This window comes from Chanodichthys erythropterus, chromosome 19, assembly GCF_024489055.1.
Source record: "Chanodichthys erythropterus isolate Z2021 chromosome 19, ASM2448905v1, whole genome shotgun sequence".
Classification (NCBI taxonomy): domain Eukaryota; kingdom Metazoa; phylum Chordata; class Actinopteri; order Cypriniformes; family Xenocyprididae; genus Chanodichthys; species Chanodichthys erythropterus.
Genome location: NC_090239.1, coordinates 23,066,747 through 23,094,211, shown reverse-complemented (window position 1 = coordinate 23,094,211; position 27,465 = coordinate 23,066,747). Strand labels below are relative to the sequence as shown.

Sequence of the window (27,465 nt, the reverse complement as noted above, 5' to 3'; positions counted from 1 at the left end):
TTCTGAGTTTGTATCGCAGTTCTGAGTTTATATCGCAGTTCTGAGTTTATATCGCAGTTCTGAGTTTGTATCGCAGTTCTGAGTTTGTATCGCAGTTCTGAGTTTATATCGCAGTTCTGAGTTTATATCGCAGTTCTGAGTTTATATCGCAGTTCTGAGTTTGTATCGCAGTTCTCAGTTTGTATCGCAGTTCTGAGTTTGTATCGCAGTTCTGAGTTTATATCGCAGTTCTGAGTTTATATCGCAGTTCTGAGTTTGTATCGCAGTTCTGAGTTTGTATCGCAGTTCTCAGTTTGTATCGCAGTTCTGAGTTTATATCGCAGTTCTGAGTTTATATCGCAGTTCTGAGTTTATATCGCAGTTCTGAGTTTATATCGCAGTTCTGAGTTTGTATCGCAGTTCTGAGTTTGTATCGCAGTTCTGAGTTTGTATCGCAGTTCTGAGTTTGTATCGCAGTTCTGAGTTTGTATCGCAGTTCTCAGTTTGTATCGCAGTTCTGAGTTTATATCGCAGTTCTGAGTTTATATCGCAGTTCTGAGTTTGTATCGCAGTTCTGAGTTTGTATCACAGTTCTGAGTTTATATCACAGTTAGGGCTGTGACGGTGGGCATGACAACCGCATTTTTTTTAGAAGTGACGGAAAAACTCAGCTGTCCGTCATTTTGACAGATTATGTAGCTTGTAACTGTAATTCCCACCCCGTCCAGTAGGTGGTGAGTGCGCTCCAGTGTGGCAGCAGAGCGTGAGTTCAGTCTCCAGAATAAAATGAAAATGATGCGCTTGATTACATAAAGACGAGCACCCAGTTTAAGTCAGTTTTATAATAATAAAGTTACTTATGCATGCTTAATTAAGTTTTGTTATTTTTCTTGCTAAGTTTATGGTCAACAAATGGCTTTTCTGAGGTATAACGTTACGTGACATTGTTTGCGACACTGATTGAACTGACGTGATACAGATTTCGGTAAGCTACTGTATCTTTCAACATATTTTTTTATTTTAATTCATGTTTATTTCGTTCTGTGTAGTAAAGAGGAAAGGATGATCGCATTCACTCACAATCCGTTACAAGTGTTCAAGATGAAAACTGAGAAGTGACGCAGTCTTTAACTTTCTTTTCATAATATAAATAAATGCATAGCTATTCCTATTTGCTTATCCTGTAAGTTCGTGAATAAAAATGAAAATGTGGACGAAATCAGAAGCTATTAAATGTCTTATTAAAATATAAAAATTCAAATGACGGGTAATTATTGACTATGATGGATTTTTTTTTTTTTTACGATCCTGTCCATCAAAATGGTGATTTACCACCGCGGTAGTAAAAATTTGCCACTGTCACAGCCCTAATCGCAGTTCCAAGTTTGTAACTCGTGAGTTTTTAATTGCAGTCACTGAGTTTTTGTCGTGTTTCTGAGATTATATCACAATTCTGAGATTGTATCACGAGTTTGTATCGCAGTTCTGAGTTTCTATCTCACGATTCAGAGTTTCTAATTGCAATGATTCTGAGTTTGTCACGTTTCTGAGATTATATCGCAATTTTGAGTTGGTATCTCGCAATTCCGAGTATTTATCACAGTTCTGAGTTTGTATCTCGCGAGTTTTTAATTGCAATGATTCTGAGTTTTTGTCGTGTTTCTGAGATTATATCGCAATTCTGAGTTTGTAACTCATGATTCTGAGTTATCGCGATTTTGAGTGATATCTCGCTGTTCCAAGTTCGCAGTTCCGAGTTTGTATCGCTGTTCTGAGTTTCTATCTTGCGATTCAGAGTATTTAATTGCAATGATTGAGTTTTTGTTGTGTTTCTGTGATTATATTACAATTCTGAGATTGTATCTTGCGATTCCGAGTTTGTATCGCAGTTCCGAGTTTGTATTTCACGATTCAGAGTTTCTAATTGCAATGATTCTGAGATTGTTGCATTTCTGAAATTAAATAGCAATTTTGAGTTGGTATCTCGCAATTCCGAATTATCACAGTTCCGAGTTTTTATCGCAGTTCTGAGTTTGTATCTTGCAAGTTTTTAATTGCAGTGATTCTGAGTTTGTAACTCACGATTCTGAGTTGATATCTCGCTATTCCGAGTTCGCAGTTCCGAGTTTGTATCTCACAATTCAGAGTTTCTAATTGCAATGATTCTGAGTTTTTGTCGCGTTTCTGAAATTATATTGCAATTTTGAGTTGGTATCTCGCAAGTTTTTAATTGCAATGATGAGTTTGTAACTCACAATTCTGAATTATCGAGATTGAGTTGATATCTTGCAATTCCGAGTTCGCAGTTCCGAGTTTGTATCGCAGTTCTGAGTTGTGTCTCGCGATTGAGTTTTTAATTGCAATGATTCTGAGTTTTTGTCGTGATTCTGAGTTTATATATTGCGATTCTGAGTATATATCTCACAATTCTGATATTTTTCCTCATAATTGCTAGTTTATATATCGCAACTGAGTTTGTATCCCACAATTGTGATTGTATCCCACAATTCTGAGTTTGTATCGCAATTGCTTTAAGAGTTTTTTTTTTCCTCTTAAAGGGATAGTTCATCCAAAACTTTGTTGCATAATTTTCCTGCTTTCACTGTAAAGCTGCTTTGAATCTGTATTGTAAAAAATAAATAAATAAACACACTATATAAATAAAGGTGACTAACCAGACGGTTGACGTTAGCCATTGACTTCCATAGTTGGAAAAAAATACTATGGAAGTCAATGTCAACTGTCTGGTTACCAACTTTATTTTATGTTCAACAGAAGAAAGAAACAGGTTTGGAACAATATGATGGTACATTTTCTCTTTTGGGTGAACTATCCCTTTAATTCTGAGAAGAATTGCAAGATATAAATAAAATAAAATAAAATGAGTTTAAAAAGTTGCAGTTATTTTTTTTATTCTCCGTCGGAAACAAGCTTGCATATAAAGTGTGTTTATGTCATTTTTAAATTAAATTGCTCTTCATTTGAAATTTTGTATCTGATCCAATGACATTCGTGCATTCAAGTCTGGCTAAAGTGTCCAATCTTTTGGGATCGCTGTTTGAACACACAGTATGTGTATTTATGTTACTTTTCCAAAGCCATCTCTCACTGGCCTCTGTGTCCCTTAATGTCATCGTAGGTTATTAATATCTGGCGTTGTGTGGACGCCGTTCTGTCCACACATCGCAAATGTCTGTCGTCTGTGTTAGTGTTGTCCCTGTCAGATGGAATAGAAGTGGACTCGAGTCGATCCAAACGAAGGTGCGCTAAATGCTGCTTCCTACATTTCCCCACAGGCTACGTGTGAGCGAGGCTTCGCTGCCATGGAAGAGTCTCACCAGAAGGTAATAGATGAGCTGCAGAAAAAGCACCAGCGGGAACTGGAGAAACTGCAGGAAGAGAAGGAGAGACTGCTGGCAGAGGAGACCGCGGCCACAATCTCTGGTTAGTAAGGATGAAACGGGGCAGGAGCAAGAAGCTTCGGAGCGTTATGAATCTTTTGTGACCGGTTGATTTCAGCAGTTTGACACGCGATCTGAATCATGATTCGACACAAAAGATTCATAACGCTCCGAAGCTTCCTGAAGCAGTGTTTTGAAATCGGCCATCACTATAAAAGTCTTTATTTTGTGGTTTTGGCGCACCAAAAATATTCTTGTGGGTTTATAATATGAATATTGAACCACTGTACTCACATGAACTGATTTAAATATGTTTTTAGTACATTAATGGATCTTGAGAGAGGAAATGTCATTGCTCAGGCCATCGGATTTCATCAAAAATATCTTAATTGAAGGTCTTACGGGTGTGGAAAGACATGAGGGAGAGTAATTAATGACATTATTTTCATTTTTGGGTGAACTAACCCTTTAATCTTACTGATATTTTAAATATTACTGTGGGATTCAATAGATAACAGAATAATTTGAATACTTAAATGCTTTTTAAATGTGTTGTTTGGTTGTGGGACAGCAGTTTATACCAATTCTGTAGAATGGCCCGTATACACAACGCTGAATAGGACAGAAAGTTGAATATGTTCCTCATGTCCTATGGAAGCATTTTTTGTGCCAATATTTGATTTTAAGACTAACACGCAGCATTTTTGATATTTGTATTTGATCAGCTATCGAAGCGATGAAGAACGCACATCGGACGGAGCTGGAGAGGGAGTTGGAGAAAGCGCGCAAGGCCAACAACAACACTGAAAATGCAGACATCGAGGAAATCCGCAAACAGCACGAGTCAGTTGTTGTTCCTTTATGCGGTTTCAGCCACACCTTTGCATTCTTTTGAGGAATAAAGAACCTGTCTCTTCAGATTTTAGTGCTTTTGAGTGTATGAAGCGATTTTACGATGCCACGCCTCCCGCTTTATACTCATGCATTACTTCTAATTTCACTGTTAAATCTGCGATTAAGCAATTAAAACTTTTGCATACTGCATTAATTGGAGTGGATAAAGGGTTTAAGTGCCCAAAGCTTGACTGCATGACCGCTTCCACTGCCAAGTGTATCCTGGGGCAACACAGCCAAGATGCCAAATCTGGTTTCTTTCTTTGTCTGCATGCACATAATCTGTCCTCAGGCTCTTGGCTGTGCCTCTGTCTAGACTTTAAGGCCTTGCTCTTTTATCATCACTACAAACTGAAAAGAGAAATGTGTGTTTGTGTTGTAGGGAGGAGCTGATGTCATACCAGAGGGAGATCGAGGTGTTGTCGGAGCAGTATTCTCAAAAGTGCTTGGAAAACGCTCATCTGGCCCAAGCGCTGGAGGCCGAGAGGCAGGCGCTCAGACAGTGCCAACGGGAGAACCAGGAACTCAATGCGCACAACCAGGTAACCGTGACCTGTAGGGCCTGTGCTGGTCATATTGCTCAACCCTGATGACCTTAACCCTTGTGCGGTCTTCGTTTGGGAAGCACACTCAGGGTCTTCGGGGTCTCCAGAGATAGCAGGCGACAAAATGTAATTTTGTAACAAAATAATTGTTTCGTTTTTTAAACAAATGTAATTTTACTATGTTTATTAATGTTTTTACTCCACATTTGTGCAGTTTTTGGAGGATTTATCATATTTTTTTTAATTTATATAAATAAATTTAAATATATATTTTTTAAATTGTTTTTTATGTAAAATTCACTTTACAAAAAAGACGCACATTTCTAACTTTCATTCATGGGGATAACATGGATAACCTGACATGGTTTAGTGTGAGATTTTTGTCCATCTTTTGGAAAATGCGGTTTTAAAAGTAAAAAATTATCACTTTATCCAGTAGATGGCAGCAGAGCTCCACTATTTGCTATTTGACTGACTGAAAGACTCTTTTCACAAGTGTTTTCAGCTGGATTCATATTTAAATATTATGAAATCACAATTATGACAATAAAATTTTTATTTATTTATTTATTTTTCAAAGATTAGCATTATTTTTTTTCTACTGAATTTTTATTTTTTTTTTAAATGTTGATTTTGAGGATGAATTTTGTCCTTTTTCTAAGTGTGGTCTCGTCACAATGTAACAATATTGAAAAACTTTTTTTTTTTTATTACAAAAATACTAAACTTTGACAAAAAGCAGCTTTTATTTTTATAATTGTGATTTCATAATATTTAGATATGAATCCAGCTGAAAATACTTGTGAAAAGATGTCTTTCAGTCAGTCAAACAGCAAATAGTGGAGCTCCGCTGCCATCTACTGGTAAAAGTGATCATTTTTTACTTTTAAAACCGCATTTTCCAAACGATGGGCAAAAATCTCACACTAAACCATGTCAGATTATCCATGTGATCCCCATGAATGAAAGTTAGAAATGTGCGTCTTTTATAAAGTGAATTTTACATAAAAAGCTGTTTTTGTATAAAAACCTATTTAAAAAAAATATTTATTTATTTATATAAATTTAAAAGATATGATAAATCCTCCAAAAACTACACAAATATGAAGTAAAAACATTAATAAACAGAGTAAAATTACATTTGTTTTTTTAAAAACAATTATTTTGTTACAAAATTACATTTTGTTGCCTGGAGACCCCAAAGACCCTGACTGTGACTTCTTTTTTTTTCTACACTAACATAAACAAGATATTACTCCAGTTATTTTCTTTTATTTGTAGATCTAGACGTTTCATGTCATTTGGACAAAGAGAACATTTTTTTTTATTTGAGCAAACGTTGTTTGGGGTCTAAAAAGACCCCAAAGACCCTATAAGGGTTAAAGCAAATAAATGCACTCCTTTTGAACTATTTCTGTATCTAAAAGCTGTTTTGTGTGTTGTGAAGGAGCTAAACAATCGTCTGGCAGCTGAGATCACGAAGATGCGCTCGATGGCGAGCGAGGACGGCGGAGACGCTGGCGGTGTCATGCAGGGGAAGGAGCTGTATGAGCTGGAGGTCATCTGCTGCCCTTTACATATAGGACTTTTTCCACAGCATCTATCTTAGGAATGAAATCCTCATCGTCCTGCTTGTGTTCACAGGTGATGTTGAGGGTGAAGGAGTCAGAAGTGCAGTATCTGAAGCAGGAGATCAACTCTTTAAAAGATGAGCTGCAAACTGCCCAAAGAGTGAGTGTTTGCATTTATTTACATTTATGCATTCAGCAGTGACTTAAAATCACATTTAAAAGACTTTTAAGACCCGCAAAAATAAAATGAATAGCATACAGAACAGCAGTCTCAAATTAATACTCAAGACACGCTTTATTCAATGTACACGTGTATTAAATTGGTTTATGTACTGATATATCAGTGCTTTTAAATTAGAGGTTGATTGATATTGGATTTTGCTGATGGGATAATATGTATAAAATAGATTAAAATGAATTATAAAAGTTGAAAAAATATTTTTATTTATTTTATTTAATGTATATAATTCATGTTAATCTGTTTTTTATTGATTTAATAACACATTTTTATTTTAATTAAATGTATATAAATTTTGCATTTTAGTCCATTTTTATGTATTTTAATCTTTTTAGTGTTGATTTATTTTATTTTAATCTATTTAATCTTATTATTTATTTTTACTTTTTTTTACATATTTTCCAAAGACCCACTATTTATTTGATTTTTTTAATATATATATATATATATATATATATATATATATATATATATATATATATATATATATATATATATATATATATATATATATATATTAATATATATTTAATATATATTTTTATAAATATATATGTGTGTGTGTGTGTGTGTGTGTGTGTGTATATATATATATATAGTTCATTGTAATCTAATTTTTTATTTGTATTTTAATTTAATTTTATTTATATTATTTATTAACACATTTTTATTTTAATGTAATTTATTTTCATTTTAATTCATATAAAATTTGTATTTTAGTCCATTTTTTTTTATTTTAATCTATTTAATCTTATTATTTATTTGTACTTTTTTAACATATTTTCCAAAGACCAAAGATTTTATATATATTTTATATCTTTTTATTAAAATATTTGTGTGTATTTTTTATATTTGTATTTATTAACATTTTTATTTTAATCAAATTTATTTTAATTTATTTCAAATTTGTATTTTAGTCCATTTCTATTTTAATCTTTTTAGTGTTGATGTATTTTAATCTATTTAATCTTATTTATTTTTAATATATATATTTAATATATTTTCCAAAGACCCACTATTTATTTGAATTTTTATATATTTTTTATACATTTTTATAAAAATATTTGTGTGTGTGTATATATATTTATATATGTATATGTGTGTGTGTGTGTGTGTATATATATATATATATATATATAATTATTTATTAACACATTTTTATTTTACTCAATTTTTTTTATTTATTTTTTTATTTATTTATTAAATGAATTTTTCAAATAAAGGCAGTAAACAGATTATTGTGCTGATACTATTAAAATCTATATACTAAATGTTGAATAATGTTTCCTTCCTGTGATGGGCGGCCCAGAAAGAGTTTGAATTAAATGTCAGAAATGACCAAAAATCCAAATAATAACCCAAAAAACGCAGGACTTTTAATTATAAGCCCAAAATGCACCAGGACTCTAATTTTGAAACGCCAGTGCTTTACTACTTAAAGCCGCACATTTCTGTAGCTGATATGGCAATAAATTCAATCTGTTTTCTGTCCCTCAGTTAAAATGAAGACTTTTGTTACACCATTCAAGATATTTTTGTTCTTAAATTTGAAGATTAAGAATAATCACCTGCTCCTCGTCTCCTCACAGGATAAAAAATATGCAACCGATAAATACAAGGACATCTACACGGAGCTGAGCATCGTACGGGCCAAAGCGGAGCGGGATCTGGGCCGACTGCGTGAGCAGCTGCAGCAGGCCCATGATGCACTGGGTGAGCCCACGCTGGAGGACGTGGAGCGCGGCGGTTACGGTACGGCCCTCGCCGCTGCATCCACGCCCACTGAAACACGCTGGCATGCATGTTATGAACCGGCTGGCTGTCCTTCCTTTCAGATATCATGAAGTCCAAGAGCAATCCTGACATTTTAAAGATGGCGGCTGCGGCAGCCAAGCGCTCGGAGCGCACCATGAGGTCAAAGGTGAGTTTCCAGACACGTTCAGCACTGCACCTGGCAAGATTAGTTACGGTAGTGAGTTATAGTTCGCTCAGGGGTTTTCAAGCCTTCAGATGATCCTGTGAGGGACGCCCATCCCAATATCTGAAGACCTCATTTATACTGTAAAACATATTTTAATATTTAAAATATTATAGCTCTCTACTATATTTGTTTATTTTAATTCAGTATTTTAATCTAAAATGAATTATATTAGTTAAAAAAATAGATTAAAATAAATAAAAAATAATTATAAAAGTTGAAATTTTTTTTTTTATTTCAATCCATTTATTTAACTTATATAATTCATTTTAATCTATTTATTTTATTCGTTTATTAATAACACATTTTTATTTTAATCAAAAATTTATTTTAAGAATTTATATCAATTTGTATTTTAGTCCATTTTTATTTATTTTAATCTTTTTAGTATTTATTTTAATCAATTTTTCAAAATCTAATTATTTTTACTTTTTTACATCTTTTCCAAGGATCCACTATTTATTTGAATCTTTTAATTCATTGTAATCTATTTTTATTTATTTGATTCATTTATACCAAATTTGTATTTTAATCTAATTTTATTTATATTATTCATTATCACATTTTTATTTTATTTTAAATTGTATTATTTTTTTATATCAAATTTGTATTTATCTATTTTATTTATTTTTAATCAAATATTTATTTGTATTAATTTAATCTGTTTTTATTTTTCATATTTTTCTTATAAATTTTTAATTTAACTAATTCATTTTAGCATTTATTTTATTCATTTATTAATATAAAATTATTTTAATCTAATATTTATTTTTTTATTCTTTTATCCTTTATAATATATTTTTATTTTAATGTATTTATTTATTTGAATCTTTTCTTATTTATTTTCATATTTTATTATACATTGTATAGTTAAATTATTTTATTAATATAAATGTATTTTAATATTTATTTAATATTATATTTTAATAAATGTAATCTAATATTTATTTATTAATTTTCAACTTTATTCATTTTAATCTTATATCAAATTTAAATTTTCATCTATATTATTTTTAATTTAAAATGCATTATTTGTATTAATTTATATCAAATTTGTATTTTACTTAGCCTTCCTTTTATTATTTATTTTTTATTATTTATTTATTTATTTATGTATGTACATCTGTTGCACGGACCCTCTAGCACTTCCTCGTGGTCCCGGGCCCCGGTTTGAAAACCCCTGAGTTCGCTCACACTGCCCCCTGCAGGCCAACACCTCATTTCCTTTAAGCAGCAGCATAAGATCTTCTTCTCTGTAAGTTTAGCCAGTTCTGCTGTAAACGGTGGGAAACTGAACTCTTTGTGTTTTGTTGCGCAGGAGAAAGCCTGGTAGGTAGCGGTAAGACACATGACTTTTGCACATTCCCCTCTCTAACACACAGTGCCGTGTGTGTGTGTGTGTGTGTGTGTGTTTATTTCCTCCGTTTTTCCCCTCTGTTCCCAGTCTGTGAGTCGTGACATGTCCTGGGACAGCTAAAGAATAAACCGAAGACCTTTTGACTTCTGATTTTAGGTAAATGCCCTTGGAAGGGACTGAACGTGCTTCAGATCAGGGCTTTTCAATCTTTAGATGCCGATATGATCATCCTCATGCGAGGGAGCTATACATATTCATGTATAAAGACCCAATTTATACTGTAAAAAAAGAGATTGTATTTTTTTACTCACTATAGTTCTATAGTGTATTGTTTATATATACATTTCTATATTTATTTAGTTATATTAAAATATATTTAAATTATATATTTTAATCTGTTTTAACTTTTATAATCATTTTAAATATAATATAATATTTTATATTTATTTTATTCCTTTATATAAAATGTGTTTTAATCTCTTTTTATTTATTTTTAATCTTTTTTTATTAATTTAATTTAACTTTTATTATTCATTTTAATCTATTTTAATTCTTTTATTTTAAATTCTTTTATTTCAATTCTCAATTTTGAATTTTAATCTATTTTTTATTTATTTTAATCATCTTTTCTTATTTATTTTATTTTTAATATATTTATAGTAATTTTAATCTATTTAAAATTATTTTAATCTAATATTTATTTTATTCCTTTATCAATTTTTTTTTATGTTTTTACAATTCATTTTAATCTGCTTATTAATTTATTTAATTAAAAAAATATATTTTAATCCAATTTTATTTATTTTATTCTTTTAATTTTATTTCATTTTTCTATATTACTTTTAAGGTAACTTTTATAATTCATTTTAATCTATTTATTTTATTCACTTATTAATAACACTTATTTTAAAATAATATTTATCAATTCTGAAATTAATCTGTTTATTTAGTATTTTTTATTAATATACATTTATTTTAATATATTTATTTTATTCCTTTATCAAATTTTTATTTTGTTTTATAATCAAGTTTTTATAATTTAATTAATTAAAATAAAATTGATTTTAATCTCATATTTATTTATTTTGTCCCTTTTATATCATTTTTTTAAATCTTTTTTTATTTATTTTATCATTTTTCAATTTTACTTTATTTTAATCTATTTTTATTTCATTAATATATAATGTATTTTAATCTAATATTTACTCAAGTTATTCCTTTTATATCAAATGTTTAAAGTTTTTTTTTATTATTATTAATTTATTTTAATCTTATTTATTTTTACAATTTTATCACAATTTTTCTCGAAACATGTCCCTTGCGGCCCCTGATGGTCCCGTTTGAAAACCCCTTTTCTTAGATGCATTCATGCATTGACAAACAAACAGATGGCTTTATTTTTCCCATCATGCATGCGATCGTCCTGATTGACGGGCTGTTCATGTCATCTCACGGTTCATCACGGACTCGAGGTCGTCGCCACGATTCGCTTCCCTCATTCATATGCGATCCGGCGGTCGTGAGGGTTCACGGCATGCTGTCGCTGCGGGCTTGTGTTTGTGGCTCACGGGGTTTTGTTGGTGGCACAGCTGGTTTAAATGCAGCAGAAAGAGCATGAAAATGAAGAAATAAAGGGTTGCTTATTTATTTATTCACATGCACAAACCGAAACCTCATAAATCTGAGTGTCTCTTATTCCGTCCTCAGAGTCTGAAGGAAGGTTTGACGGCTGAGCAGAGGCTCCACCTGTTCGACAACAAGGACACGAAGGACTTCTGACACGGCCTCGCTGCATGTTCATCAAGACCCAGCGTATTTTAGCCCAGTAATTAATCACTTAGAGACACTGATCACAGCGTATATTAAACATGGTATGAAGTTTGAGTTTTATAGTCTGCATTTCATGCACTTCAGTTACTGTGACATTTTGTTCGTTGGTTTTCATCGCCATGTCTTAATGTAAATACTTTGTTTTTAATGAAGCATCTATCATGCGTACACTAAACACGACTGTGTAAGCTACTGTTTTAACTCTTTAGTTTGTGTGGAGCGGAGTAAGTAACCACGTAACGACTCGACGCTACAGATCACCGACAGTAGAGGAATCACGCGTGATGCGCTCCGTATGCTCTGAAAATAGCCAACGCTTGCATCGTTCAACTGCTGCGTCTCCGAAAGTCTTCGATCCGGACCGTTTGTTGACCGAGAGACTGGAGAACATGAATTATTAACGGTCCACTCACGAGATTGGGAGGTTTTTTGTTTCTTCAAGCTGATAAAGTCTGTAGTGTTGTTCAGTGGCAGTCCTTTGTATTTATTTAAATGTTATGAATTTTTGTCTCACATTTCCATTCATCTATACATTATTGTAAATATACCGCAAATGTACACGAACTGACGACAGGTTTATTAGCAATAAATATTTTTGCACCCTCTTTCTCACTGATTAATGTGTCCTTTATTATTACAAGCAATTTGTTTTTGTGTAAATAATGAAGTTAAATGAAATCGAATGAACTGCATGATGTATTTTGCTGAGAAATTATTCCCGAAAGATAATCTAACTATATTCCTGACAAATCTGTAAAGCATTTATATACGCATTAATGTACTTAATGTCCCTGTGTGTGTAATATATATATATATATATATATATATATATATACACATTTATATAAAAAGGCCATTTCTGCCACATAAGAAACAAAATAATGCTCTTGTTAATTGTAATTATGACTTAAGTCATTAATATGGCAGTCAATTTTGACATCATAATTGATAAAAAAAAAAAAAAAGTCAAAATGATGACTTTTAGTGTGATAATTTAGATTTTTGATGTCATAATTGTGACCATCTCATAATTATGATTTATTCATAATTATGACCAGTATGTCTTGTTTTGATTTATGTCATAACATAAATAGTCAAAATGATGACTTGGTATGTCATAATTTTGACTTTTGGTGTCATAGTTGTAAACTAATCTCATAATTTTGCATGATTTTTTTTTTTTTTTTTTTGCACAATTTTTGTATCCTCGTGTGAGGGAAATCTAAAAGGCAGCTCTAAATATTTATGTATAAAGAACTAGTTTATACTATCAAAAATAAATTTAATGTGTAAAATATTATTCTGAAAATATTTAGTTTAAAATATATATATAATACTTAATCTCAATTTTGCTTCTTTTTTTCATAATTTTTGTATTTTAAAATTTTTCAATCGGTTTTTATTTAACTTTTATAATTCATTTTAATCTATTTTTATTATTTTATTAGTTATGACAATCTAATTTTGCATGATTTTTTTGCATAGTTTTTGTATTCTCATGTGAGGGAAATCTAAAAAGCAGCTCTAAATATTTATGTATAAAGAACTAGTTTATACTGTCAAAAATAAATGTAATAAATATTATTTGGAAAATATTTAGTTTAAGTATTTTTACTAATTATATATTTTCTGTTTGTTTTATTTTCACTTTTATAACTACTTTTAATCTATTTTTATTATTTATTAATATAAAATAGTAGTCATAGTTGTGACTTAGTCGAAATAAATCATGCAAAATGATTAATCGTCTTATTTTGATTTATTCATAATTAACATAAATAGTCAAAATTATGACTTGGTATGTGATAATTTCGACTTTTGAAGTCATATTTATGACTCGATCTCGTAATGACGCATGATGTTCCTCTGATGTGGCGGAAATGAGTATGCACGTGACGTCACCGTCGGCCGTTATGACTGCGGCCACGCCCACTGAGTGGCAAAAGACTGAGCGGCTATGGCAAGCCGTTTTATCATTTAAACCTTCGTTCTATCTATAAATATATTTAAAGATAGTAACAATTGCAATTATAATTGCACTATAAGAAATCCGATTTGAAATATCTGTAATATATATTTTGACTAGTCAAAACTCTATTTAAAATATCTGTAATGATGTCATAGATATCTTTAAAAGACGTGTCATTTATCCGCAAAGGTAATTAGAGATATCTCTAACTGGGTTTTGTCTAGTCATAATCAAATTGGAGATATATTTAATTACAATTTCTACTAGTCAAAACTCATTTGTAGATATCTGAAAATATTTTCCAATTGAATTCAATGGAAGAATATGACTAGTCATAAAAGCATTGTAGATATCTTCAATGCATATTACGACTAGTCAAAATCACATTAAAGATATCTTAAATGCAATTGACCTTTCGCTGGGAGTTTGATTGACAAGCGATCTAACCATCAGAACGCCGCATCCGCCATTTTGTCCGACAAAGCAGCCAGTAGTTAAAAGATTAACCTCGGTGGAGTTAAACTTGAAAAATGGTGTGTATTGACGTCTTTCCGCGTTTGAAACAACATTCATACTCATGTTCATGGACTAATAGGAAGAGATGATCGGTTTTTCGAGCGGTTGAGCTGAGGATCAACAGCAATCTGTCACGACCATGGTCACGACACATTAAAGAGCAACAAAGCGGTTTTTATTGTTTGAATTTCTTTAATAACTACACGGTTTGAAAGCTGGGACTTTGTTTAATATCATAAGTAACATGCTCTGTCTTGTCTGTCGATGTGTGGTCAGTATCCTCTTTGTTCCGCGATGTATCCTCTTTGGCTCGGCGAAAGGCTAATTACGACGAGTCAAAATTGCAGAAGAGATATCTGAAACTGGAATTATAACTAGTCAAAACTGATTTGAGACTAATACGGGGAGGAGTATTAATGCTAAAACGGCTTGCCATCCAAAAGAGCTTTATGATTGACTGTACAAACAAGCTTTGACACAAAACCTGAGGTAAATATATTTAAAAACTGCCGAAAGTTACAGAAAAAATAAACAAATGGATCACTGCAATTCACAGAAACTGCTGGACTCCAGCAGAAAAACATGGATCTGCAGTTATATCATTTTGTGTCAAATTGTTGGATTTTGAGGTGAAATCATACCGTATATATTGTATTGTTATATATTATTCTGACAACTCATCAATTAAATATTTTCCATCTTATAATCTGCATAATTGGGTGTTTTAAAATAAACAACACTGACAAAAACTATACTATAAAACTATGTTTTAGGGCTGGACGATGTGACGATATAACATTGATTTAAGTGATTACTCGGATTTAAACCTACCTATATTGTAGTTATATAAAATATTCACAGGCAGATTTTCTTTATGTTTTTCCCCAGCGTCGAAATCAGGCACATATAGGCTAAAATAAATGTCAGGAAACAAGACTGCAGTGTCAATATCCATGGATTAGGTTTCTTTGACGTGTCATAAGGAACACTTTCGAGTCCAACCTTTAGTGTAATCGTTTGTTTTACTCGCGTTTTCGCAGTTTCCCCTATTAAAGGGTTAGTTCGACGTAAAAGTGCATTACCAACGCCGACAGATGAAAGGATTCAATGGAATCAATTCAAATGATTCCGGAAGAGAAGACAATTTGCTGAATAAAGTCGTAGTTTTTGGTTTTTTTTTTTGGACCAAAATGTATTTTCGATGCTTCAACAACTTCTAACGGACCCACGATGTCACATGGACTACTTTGATGATGTTTTTATTACCTTTCTGGACATGGACAGTATAACGTACATCTTCAATGGAGGGACGGAAAGCTCTCGGACTAAATCTAAAATATCTTAATTTGTGTTCTGAAGATGAATGAAGGTCTTACGGGTGTGGAACGACATGAGGGTGAGATGACATAATTTTCATTTTTGGGTGAACTAAGTTAACCCTTTAAATCCAGTCATGAAGCAGATTCTTTCGCCACTCAGTCCAGCTGAGGGAGCGCGTTCCGGCGGGAAAGTGACGTCGATGCATACCCTCTATTACAGGAATCTCGTGTGTCGCAGCAGAACTACAACACATCCCATAATGCAGCGCAACGGCGCATCGTGACCGACAGCAGCGCAGCTCGACCGAACCACCGGACAGCTAAAGTATGAGAAGCTCTTATTCCACGCGTTATTCTGTCCAAACTGCAGACGGTCAGAGCCGCGGGATGAGTGAATGAAGATCCGCTCGGTGAGTGAGTGAGTGAGTGAGAGAGAGAGAGAGAGAGAGAGGGGGGCTGCGGTGCACGCGCGCTCTTTGTTCAGCTCGCAGCGCGTTATAATCGAGCCGAGAGCGCGCTTATAGCGTCTAATCTACGGTCAGTTAATTGGGGTTGATTAGGGTTCATGTGTTTGTTGAGCGCCCTGTTTTATTCTCCTCAGAATATATGTTAGCCCGCATGCTAACAACATGCTATGCTAACGTTAGCATAACACGGAAAAGCGCCAGAGAATCACTGATAAACTGATTTAAAACAGATCCAGATCTAAATAAACCCATTAAAGCGCTGAATGTGAACGCGTTAAATAAAAACTGTTGTTATAGGCATTATCTGAAGGCCTCGTCATGAGTTTGCGGTTTTAAATCAAACACGGGAGTACAAAAGTGATAAACACTAATCTGAAGTATTAAATATTGTGTGAATGTGACGTTAACTGTATTAAAATGTAATCATTCATTACAGTGGTGTATATTAACCCTTTTGTATTCAGTAAACAAGACAATAAATGTAACTTATTATTGTTATTAATGAAATTAATGTAACGTTACTACGTTTATTGTTTTTATGTACTTTGAGGGTCGCGGAATGGCACTAAACTTGATTCTGCATCATTTATTTCAATATGTGTGTTCATATATAGCAATGGCCAGGTTTTGTATCATTCTGATGAAGTCAAAAAATCAAACAAGATGTTTTGGTGTACAGTGATCGAAGACCACCGAAGGGTTAAAACACCACATCACATGAATATGGTGTTTGTTTACTGGTGTATAATACTTATAAAACATGGATTATATTAAAATACCACAATATATTACTTTTGTTACTTTATTATGCCTACTTTGTCTTTTCTAAGCAAGCGCTTCATTGCACAGAAACTCTTGCGCAATATTTCCGCTATTGTGCAAAAGTGTCACCAACACTGATTGCATGAATTTAAAGTGGTTTAAATCTTTTGATGTCATAGTTGTGACTTAATCTCTCTTTTGCATGATGTTTTTTTTTTTTTTTTTTTTTTGGGCATCTTTTTGCATCATCCTGATGTGAGGGAAATCTAAAAGGCAGCTATAAATATTTATGTATAAAGACCTAGTTTATACTATCAAAAATATATATATATATATATATAAATATGTTAAAATATTATTTGGAAAATATTTAGTTTAATTATTTTTACTAATATATAATATATTAGTATTTATTTTAATGTTTATTTTTATTTAGCTTTTAACAATTCATTTTAATGATTTTATTTAGTCATTTTTTTATTTATTAATATAAAATAGGTGTCATAGTTGTGACTTAATCTAATATTTTTGCATTATTTTTTGCATACGTTTTGCATCCTTGTGAGGGAAATTTAAAAGGCAGCTCTAAATATTTATGTTTAAAGAACTAGTTTATACTATCAAAAATACATGTAATAAATATGTGTAAAATATTATTTGGAAAATAATTATAAATCTGTTTATTTTTTATTCCATTTTTATAATTCATTTTAATCTATATTATTTTATTGTATCTTTAATATATTTTTTATTTTATTCTTTCATATTTATTTATATATATATATATATATATATATATATATATATATATATATATATATATATATATTTAATCTATTTTTTTAATCTTTTTCTTATTCATTTTTTATATTTCATTTTAATCTATTTTTATTATTTATTTTTATTTATGTAAAATAGATGTCATAGATGTGACTTAATCTCATAATAAATGCACTGAATCCATGAGTCTAAAGTGGTTTAAATCTGATATTAAGTAGTGTGTTGATAATTTACTGGAACATTAACATAATTTATTGTATCAAGTCCAAATTTTTCAATTGGCATATCATCTTAGAGAGTTTAAAAGTAGTTATCTGATCTTTGTGTTTTATTAATATTGTTATTATCTTTATATTTTTGATTTTTAAAGTCGAGACAAATTTATTTATATAACGCTTTTCACAATAGTCGCATTTACCATATTAGAGCTGCACAATGATATAGCCTAGTTAATATTTTATAACAATATATCAAACAATCAAGAAATTGATATTTGCGATATAGTGTGTGTGTGTGTGTGTATATATATATATATATATGTGTGTGTGTGTGTACTGTATGTATGCAAATAAAGTTATACATACTTACAACTTGATATATAGAGCTGTGCGATAATACAGATTACATTTTATGACAATATAAACAGTAATGCAATGAAGAGTGAAGACTTTAGTATGATGTTAGTATTTTGCACTGGGCGATTTTCATTATTATTATTATTATTATTATCATCTCTATTATTTTAGCCTTTGCATTTCATTGTTGTGAAACACATTGGTCAACTTGCATTGTTTTTAAACAGTTAGTTCCCCCAAAAATGAAAATTCTGTCGTAATTTACTAGCTGTCATGTCGTTCCAAACCCACAAGATTTTCGCTCCTCTTCAGAACACAAATGAAGATATTTTAATGAAATCTGAGAGATTTCTGTCCCTCCGTTGAAAGTCTATTGAACCAAAACTCTTGACACTTTAAAACGTTCATAAAGAGATGGTCTTCTGAAGAAACACATTCGTTTTATGTGATTTCATTTAGATTTTATTCACATATAAACAGCCATACATAGAGCACTAAAATATGGTAAGCAGACACTTCATTCATATGGATGTATTTTATGAATAGACTTTCAATGGAGGGACAGAAATCTCATTTGTGTTCTGAAGGTGAAAATTCTTATGGGTTTGGAATGACATAAGGGTGAGTAAATGACAGAATTTCATTTTTAGGTGAACTAACCCTTCAATGGTGCTATATAAATAAAACAGACAGTCCTGTTTCTGCTCTCAGTTGATATGGAAGAGCCTCCCAGCAACTCCGATGGTTTACAGCCTCAGGATCTGTCGTCGGCCTGCGGCCTTCCCAACGTCTTCGATCTGACACGGAACGGTGAGGAATGTCTGCTGAAAGCGAATCCCATCGACGCCTTGCGTGTTGTGCAGACGCCGGGCTGGTTCGTCAATCCTGGGACCAGCAATGGGACGATTCTTCCAGAGAATGACTCTGACCTGCTGCCGCTTCCCACAGACCAGATCCAACCGGATGATGCGTTTTCCAACACGGCCGTCATGCTCTCATACCTGAGCCGATCGCATGTCTTCTCGGAGCATTCCCCGGTTTACGGCGTTCCTTCGGCATTCCTACGTGCCTATGATCCTGGCAAACTGGCGGCAGACGCGGGAGATGCGCCACTCTCGGTGGACTTGGAACAACACTGTCTCCAGCAGGTGTCCGTGCCGGTCGGACTAACGGCCTGCGAACCGTTCGGCTTCATGACACCGGCTCAGGTCGTCGAGAACGTGGCAGCGTTCTGCTACCTTCAACAACCTCCGGACATGGAAAACCTTGCTTTGGAAACACTCAAGTCTTTACAAGCCGATCCCAGCGAGTGCAGGTTTCCCATCAGCGTAGACGAACTTCAGAATGGAGCTGCTAATGCCCTGTGGAACGTCGGACCCTTCGAGGGAGGATTTCCGGAGGACAACGGCACGGATGCGGAGGGATTGTGTCCAAACGCAAACCCGGAGCTCGTCTTTCTCATCTCCAGATCCGAGGAGCCGGTGGTTTTAACGAACGAGCATGGAGCTGCGAGCTTCGCAATGCCGTTAAACCAAGACGTCATTAGTCCGTTAGATTCCGAATCACCTTCGGCAGAGCAAATAGAGAATGTTTGCACTGTGCCGCAGACTGCGAGTTCACCAAGCGGAGAAGTGGATGATGCAAATCAAGAAGAGGAGTCGGATGCGAAGACCGAATTGTCCTGCAACAATCCAACCGAGTCCACGCAGGTCAATGATGCGTCAGACACGGATGCATTCAAAACAAGCGATGGATTGTCTTCGCTCACCACCGAGAAGACATTCGAGAGGAAAAAATTGCCTCCGAGAGCCCGAAGAGGCACAAGGATGGTAGCCATTGTTCAAAACATCCAACCCACCAGGTACAAACCGAGTCGAGCCCGTGTAATAAAATCTCAGGCGAGAAAGTCCAAGAAAAACAAATCCTCCACTTCCCTGGAAAGGATGCAGGATGTGGCCGAAGAAAAGACAGCATTGCATTTACAGAAAGAAGAAACAGAAATCAGGCGCTCCAGGAGACACAAAGCCACACAATCTACCTCATCTTCTGCAAAGACTTTAGATGCATTCTTAAAATCGACAAAGAAAAAGTCCTCCGAAAGGAAAAGAAACTGTCATTCTTTACCGATGCCTCGAAAACAAGTTACTGCTCAAAAACGACCAAATTCTGCGAAGAAATCTCATTCTGGCAAGCGGAAAAGAAAGAAACACAAAGTCGGCCGCACGTCCCTTTTCTCACCGCAGGAACCCGAAATTAAACTGAAATGTCTGAACTGCAAGGAAGAGAAGAAGGAGGTGCGGGATGACACCTTCAGGCCGTATGTGCGTGTGCATCTTAAGGACTTCCCAACCTGTACGGTTGTCAACTATCCAGAGAACAAGCGGGGAAAGCGGTCGGCGTCTGCCGGCTTTGTGTCTGGCGTGTTGCCAGCGACGCCCGGACTGCAGTACGGACGAGTCTGCGCAGACGGCACGCGGAGCGACGTCCTAGTTTGCTGTCTCTGCGGAGGATCATCAAATGCGATGGACCTTGGAGACTTGCATGGGCCGTATTACCCTGAAGGCTACAAATCAGCCTCCAAAGTCGTTTCCAATCCGGAGGAGGAGGATAATAGTGACTCCAACTCGTCTTTTAGAGGAGTCAGTTGGACGAACTCTTTTCGCAGGCTGGCGGAGTCACCGGATTCGAGATGGACCGAGCCGTCCAGTAGTCCAACAGCGAAGAGACCCAGGACGGACTCCACCACTGATTGGTTCAGCCCTCCCGTGGTTCCTCTTGACGCTAGCGAGCACTGGCTCCACGCAGACTGCGCCATATGGTCCGCAGGTGTCTTTCTGGTTCGGGGAAAACTGTATGGGCTGGAAAAAGCCGTCAGGTTGGCGAAAGCGTCGGTAAGATTTCGAATACACAGATTCTTTAACGTCAAACGCTCTGCAGTAATGACACTCAATCGTTTGTTTCTCCAGGGTTGTTCAACTTGTCAAAAAAGGGGAGCAACGTTGGGCTGCGTTTTCAAAGGCTGCCCTAACAAGTACCACTACACATGTGCGGTGCAATCAGGTGAGAGACTCTGTTGCACAATATACGCATGTTGTAGCATTAATTTTTCCATATTTTTTTTTATTAGCCTTTAGGCCCGTTCACACCAAGAGCGATAACTGTACCAGAGTCAACACCAGCTAACGGTATCGTTGTGTTTATTCTAACCACGCTGCAGTTTTGTCATCTGTAGCTTTAAATGCTTGAGCTCTTTAACCCTTTAAACCCGAAGTTTACTGCCAGCAGTAAATTACACCCCCCCCCCCCCCCCCCTTCGAAAAAATTCATAATCAAACTACAAAGCAACCAATGACAGGAATAACACAAAATGGGTATCATTTTAGAGCTTAGCAATCCAGTCTTAACGAGTGCTGAGTAGTCCCTCTAAACCGGAATACTGCTCACGGGCGCCACCTAGCTGCGAAAAAAAATCATATTTTCCAAAACGACTGTCTTGATCAACACAAAATAGGTGTCATTTGAAAGCTTAGAGTCTGAACTTTTTTAATGAATGTAGCCACTTTGATTAACTCTCTGGAGTCCGTTAAATTGCCGGCGCGTTTTGCAGGATTTTTTTCACATTGCAGCAAAACAGACTTAAAATACTCCGTCATTTCTTGTCATAGAGACATAAGTAATGTATCAATTGAAAACTATAGAATATCTTCTTTTATTTGTGTACACTCAGAGAAAAACACAATGTTGTGCTTTTTGTAAAATAAAGAAAACTAACATGAAGCTTGATCTCTCGTCTGCCTCTGAACGAAGTTCAATCTGATAGTTCTCAGAAAATGAACTGTAACTTATGAATACTAATGACAAAAAAAATGAAACATATGTCTAAAGAAACGTTGAAATGTCAGGTTTTAAATCGTGCAAGTCAAATCGAAAACAAACATTCTGTGTTTATGTAATCTGTATGAAAAGAGACACATGTCAGAAGCCCGTGATTCAGCTCATTACCCGCTAATGCGGCCATGCCCACGGAGCCAGCGCTATTCAGAGGAAATACTTGTATGCATCGTCTCAATCGTTTATTTATTGTCTTGAAAAGTGTTTATCTGGATGTTAAAGCCATGGTTAGCGATCTCTAGAAGACATGCCGTTAGTTCCTGGTTCCTTTTCTTCTTTATATGAATTTGTGGCCTGAGGGTGTACAGAGAGCGCCCTCCGGCTGCAAGTATGAATTGAAAACACAATTCCTGAAATGTCCTCTTCTTCTTTAGAATAATTTGTGGACTAAAGGTTTACAGAGCACCCTCCGGCTGCAAGTATGAATTGAAAACACAGTATCCAGCACTCATAGTGATGACAATATTGAATAAATATTACTCCTCTGTATACAGACATTTAACAATCCATCAATCCTTCTCCAAATGTGCATGCTTTAAGCTAAAAGCCTATATGAAATGCCATAGAGGTTACATAATTGTTCAGACACTTTGCATCACAGAAATACATTATATTTTAAATAATATAATAGAATACCATTATTTTAAATTGAGCTGAGACATTATTACAGAGGGTTTTTTTCACACCCTACCTGACTGAAAGGCCTCATTAATATGCAAGTCATTTCAGGTCATTATTATGTGATTCTTTTGTCTCCTCAGGTGTAAACGACCCATTATTCATGATGATTCACGCCTCCACGCATACGGTGTTTCTTGACAAAAAGTGTCTTACAAAAACTAAATCAATATATTGTTTTATATATAGGAGTAGGCAGCATAATTTTTACATAATTCTGAAGCAAAAACTCGTCTAATTTTATAAAATACTTTTTTTGTACTATATTTGATCAGCATGATGTTTTTGACACATTGCAGTACAGTCATATGTCATTTGAAAGGTCTCTCGGAGTAGAATACAACAAGCATAAATGTTTTGGTCTTTGACTAAGTTTGAGCGAGTTTTTGTACATGAAGCCCCGCAAGACCAAAATGTAAATAACATACGGATGCGGCATTTGTCACGTTTTCGCTCCTAACTTCATTAAGCATGCTACGATTGTGGAAAATTTACAGCAGATTCTCACGATTAAAATGAGTTCAAAATCAGCATAATCCAATGCATCGATCTCGAGATATTCCTCACAGAGTTAAACACCCCACAGGCGCCAACTAAAATCAAATGTAGCTTTCACGTAGCGTTTTCGCTTAACTTTATGAAACATGCATAGATCGTAGAAAATGGCACATCATTACTTACAGTGGATGCTCCCGATTTAAAATGAGTCCAAAATCGCTATAATCCAATGTGTCGATCATGTGATATTCCTCATGGAGGAATGATTTTAAAAATGCCCATTAGGGGGTGTCGAAGGCTACACAAAAAGGATACCTTGAGTCCAAATGCTGTAACTTTTGATTACTTAAATAAGCGTGCGAATCTGCCTGTGCATGAAAGAAAAGATTTAAATGTATAATTTCTAGTTCAAAAGTGGAGTCAACAATTGGTGTTTCAGCAGTTATTGAATTCAGAACAACACAGAGATTTGAGATCTTTCCACTTCTGTTTTTGTTTTTATTATTTTTTATATATATATCTCACACACACACACACACTCTTCAGGACTAATTGATGTGTTTCCTCATCTTTATTATAGGTTGTGTATTAAACGAGGATAATTTCTCGATGAAATGCAGAAGGCACAAGGTATAGGTATAATTCTTTCTTCTACCTTTTTTTTAGATGACAATTCACGTAAAGTATTTCATGATTTGATTCGTAGATTTATTATTTGAATATTTTAAGATGCTAAATATAGTGCTTTTTTCTTTTGTCTGACGCATTAGAACAAGTCCATTAAAGGATCATCATATGGTCAAATCAACAGGTGACGCTTGAGAAAGGATCCTATGCAAGGTCTGAGCTCAACACATGTACACTGTATACTATATTTTCTGGAAAATAAGTTTCAGAATCCAAATGTGTGCATGTTTTATGTATTTCATAAAATACAGTGTTTTATATATATATTTTTCTTTAGAGTGCATTTGACCTCTGACCTCCAGCAGCGTGTTCCTGTTCGCCGACCGCGGGACCCTCAGATTCTCTCTGCTGCTGACAGAAACACCTGAACACCTTAATGATTCTGCTGTTGCACTGCTCATAACATCTCTCACTGTCACACAGCTGGCACTTCGTGAGACTCGCAAGTCATTTTGGGTGGGGAACGTCGGGCGCGTCGGAGTGAATTGCACATTTAAGCGGCTCAAAGCAGGAGATGAAACCTCTAAAGCTGAACACAGCACAAAGCCAGTGTGCTTGTTTCATTTGCCAATATACTTGTTCACAATATGGGTTTGTCATATTTATATATGGAGGCAAATTTATTTGTTATTATTGTTAATTTTTTTTTTTTGTTGCTGTTGAAAAATTCCTTTTTCTGAAATCAATTTAGTTAATTCTGTCTTAATTTATGAACTGAATTTGAAATATACTGCTTGTCAGAATGTAAATCCCTCTTTATAATCATCTTTATATATATTCAGTCGCATCCAGTCATAAAATCATCCTTTACAAAATACATTTAAGCTGAAGTGAAGGAAAACATGATGAAAGTTGTGGAAGCGACAGCTGGGGTTTATGCAAGCATTTTTGAAGGGCACTTTGGGTAAAGAAGAAAAATTGGGAAAAGATATCTTTTTTTTTTTTTTTTTTTTTGTAAGAGTCTTACTTTTAAATTCATGGCCAAAATCCAGATAACTGACAACGGCACATTTACACACTTTAAGAGCGAGATCCACTCTGAACACGTCACTTTCAGTTGCGTTAATTGTATGATTCACAAATGTAATTTTATTGTAAGAAATGCTGAATATTAATGTAAGTTCAAACATAACTTAATTTTCACCTCAGCAAGTGGATATTCTTGTTGGTTCTATGCACTTAAATGCGTCTCCTTGACTTTTGCAAACTAGTGTAAGCTTGCATTAGTAATGATCCATTAGAAATGACCTGTAGGAAATTTGATACATTGTTTTGTTTGCACATGCAATGGAAACTTTGACTTGAGAAAGCATTAATTTGAACTTTAAGTGTTTGTGAAATGTTGAACTTCAACTTATTAATCTATAATTCCTTTATAAAAATGGGATTATTCATTTGTTGCTGCCTTGCTGAGACAAATCAGTGTATTTATGATTTTCACCCAGGAAGCACTTCTTTAATTCTTAATGAACGAGACGCAGTGCATTAAACATGACACGTTAAGTGTATATATATGTCAGTATTTTTGTCCAAAGTTTAAGATGAATCTGGAATCTCTGCCAATTTCAGCCTGATGTATTTGGCAGCTCGTGTAATGTTGTTCATGTCTGTTAATGGACTCGTGTTGTGTGCCATACTCTTGTGAAAATGTCATTTGTTGTTTTTTCTTTTCTCTAACTTGAATGAATCGTCACATTTTAGCATCATACCAAATGTACCAAAAACAGTTTTTGTTTGCTTTGTTTTTCTCAAATGTCTTTTCGAATCTTAATCTCAGGGTTGAGCAGGGTTCTTTTGTGTTGTTGTTGACATTCTTACCCCGAAATGTATTTATCTTCAACTGACTAAACCAAGTTGGTCAGCGTAATAAATTGGCTTCTTTTATTTTGCCTAACGTGCTTCTGGTCTCGCACTCATTTGTATTTGCTCATATGGTTTTATCATGATGAATATGACCAGTAATAGTAGATATAGATGTAATTTCATTAGGGCCCATGAAGACAAGACATTGAGGATGTTAAATTGCGAGCAGATTTTTGAGATCTCAAACGGTTTGGCCGTGGCGTTGAAACAAATTTATGGCGAGAAAAGGGAAACAGGAAGTGTGTTATAACTTATGCACACATTGATTTTTATGAAACTTCAGCTGTGTGTTCGTTGCAGGAGGCTGATGACATGAATGTGAAAGTCATAGCGCCTCCAGATGGCAGCAGGAAGTGTCACTTTAAAAATGCTTTGAAATCTCCCTTATTTTTACTCGATTTGCTACAGTCTTCATCAGAAAAATGTCAAGACACCGCAGATGCACACCTGTGAAAGGATTCATGATATCTTGAATACTGTTGTCATGGCAACGCATTAAACTTTAATATTATTTATGGGGGCATTTGAGGCACTTAGCATGCTTCAAATTGCATGAAACTCGACACATCAGAGTTGCCGACCAGAAGACATGGGCTAAGCCTTAGAAATCGTCGGGGAGAAGGGGCGCTATAGCGCCACCTTTTGACAAAAGCTTGGTGGTTAGTCTCACCTAGTCACCAAACTCAGTACATATATTGTTCTCATCAAGCTGGAAAACATTCTAATTTACAATCATTAGCTTCGATATTTTGTTTGAATGTGGATTTTTTGAATAATCAGGCTCTGAGTTTTTAAGTATTACTCATAGGCGATTCACGCAATCGCCACCCAACTCTGTCAACATGAAACAACGACACAGAAGATGCTACATTGCAAATGCTTATAGGATATCTGGAACAGTGTTGTCAGGAGAGGGATTAAAGTAATGACAAAAAGGGGAAACAGGAAGTGTCTCATATCATGTCAAATCATTGTTTGATTTAAATTAAATTAAGACTGTATGTTGACTGTCATGCACAGAGTAGCAGTGGCGCCAGGGCTTGGGCCCGTCATCGCTTCTTGCAGCTATATTTTAGTTTTATTGTTGTTTACCCATAACTAGTGTTTTTTAGCAATAATAAAACCAGTAACTCAAATACAAACACATGCACATTTTAGTCAAGATTTATTTCCGAATAAATCTGAGCTTACAGGAAGACAGTTGTATTGCAAAGACAGGATTTAGACGGGTTTCAGAGTTTGTTTTGATGACTGAAGCCCACCGACAGCTAAAATCAAATCAAAATGATCACCATAAACCAAAACACTTCAGCACGAAGAGTGATCGATCACAAAATCTCCAGGTCTTTTCATTTGTTATTAAAATAAAAACATGGTCAGTAAGTGTCGTTGCATGTCTATGATATGCAAGAACAAGATATTTCTGTTTTCCTACACTGCTGGGCCACTTTTAATGCAAAGAGAGTGATACAACTATAAGCGTCTCAGAACATACTCCCAATACATGTTGAAAGCTCATGCAGACATGTAGCATAAAATAAAACGCATATCAAGACAAACTAACCCAATTCCAATAAACACCCCTTTTGTTTGTTTTCAAGGCCTTTCGCCCAGCAAACAAAATATATTCTAAGAACGTTTTGCCAATGTTCCCATTACGTTATGAA

General features: G+C 34.4%; 2 protein-coding genes across 8 annotated transcripts in view; both read left to right on the top strand.

The window, feature by feature from the left end:
* Nucleotides 1-12,432, top strand: part of mprip (myosin phosphatase Rho interacting protein) — a 63,019-nt gene extending 50,587 nt beyond the window's left edge. For 2 of the 5 annotated variants that reach the window (XM_067370167.1, XM_067370168.1), the window contains 8 exons: nucleotides 3,276-3,423; nucleotides 4,106-4,223; nucleotides 4,657-4,816; nucleotides 6,267-6,377; nucleotides 6,464-6,550; nucleotides 8,218-8,380; nucleotides 8,464-8,549; nucleotides 11,671-12,431. In XM_067370167.1, coding sequence (XP_067226268.1) covers nucleotides 3,276-3,423; nucleotides 4,106-4,223; nucleotides 4,657-4,816; nucleotides 6,267-6,377; nucleotides 6,464-6,550; nucleotides 8,218-8,380; nucleotides 8,464-8,549; nucleotides 11,671-11,742 — 945 coding nt within the window. In that variant the 3' untranslated portion in view covers nucleotides 11,743-12,431. Of the gene's footprint in view, nucleotides 1-3,275; nucleotides 3,424-4,105; nucleotides 4,224-4,656; nucleotides 4,817-6,266; nucleotides 6,378-6,463; nucleotides 6,551-8,217; nucleotides 8,381-8,463; nucleotides 8,550-9,924; nucleotides 9,991-10,050; nucleotides 10,120-11,670 lie in introns of those variants that run through there. The other 3 variants (XM_067370165.1, XM_067370164.1, XM_067370166.1) reach the window with 3 other exon arrangements.
* A 3,180-nt stretch (nucleotides 12,433-15,612) lies between these two features.
* Nucleotides 15,613-25,846, top strand: si:dkey-94l16.4 (uncharacterized protein CG5098). Of its 3 annotated transcripts, none has more exons than XM_067369299.1 (6): nucleotides 15,613-15,922; nucleotides 18,893-21,072; nucleotides 21,148-21,241; nucleotides 23,829-23,878; nucleotides 24,019-24,088; nucleotides 24,213-25,845. In XM_067369299.1, exons 2-5 carry the CDS (start codon nucleotides 18,898-18,900, stop codon nucleotides 24,061-24,063), a joined length of 2,364 nt encoding a protein of 787 aa, XP_067225400.1. In that variant the 5' UTR covers nucleotides 15,613-15,922; nucleotides 18,893-18,897; the 3' UTR covers nucleotides 24,064-24,088; nucleotides 24,213-25,845. The 3 variants fall into 3 exon arrangements, 2 of the variants coding, with proteins under 2 accessions (XP_067225400.1, XP_067225399.1); XR_010892638.1 differs by having other exon boundaries at nucleotides 15,614-16,007; nucleotides 23,829-23,884; nucleotides 24,213-25,846; XM_067369298.1 differs by having other exon boundaries at nucleotides 15,672-16,007.
* The last annotated feature ends 1,619 nt before the right edge of the window (nucleotides 25,847-27,465 follow it).

Coding starts and splice junctions, on each gene's coding strand:
- si:dkey-94l16.4 (XM_067369299.1), top strand. CDS start 18,898: ATGGAAGAGCCTCCCAGCAACTCCGATGGTTTACAGCCTCAGGATCTG. Junction 21,073..21,147: donor TCAGGTTGGCGAAAGCGTCG/GTAAGATTTCGA, acceptor TTGTTTCTCCAG/GGTTGTTCAACTTGTCAAAA. Junction 21,242..23,828: donor CACATGTGCGGTGCAATCAG/GTGAGAGACTCT, acceptor TCTTTATTATAG/GTTGTGTATTAAACGAGGAT.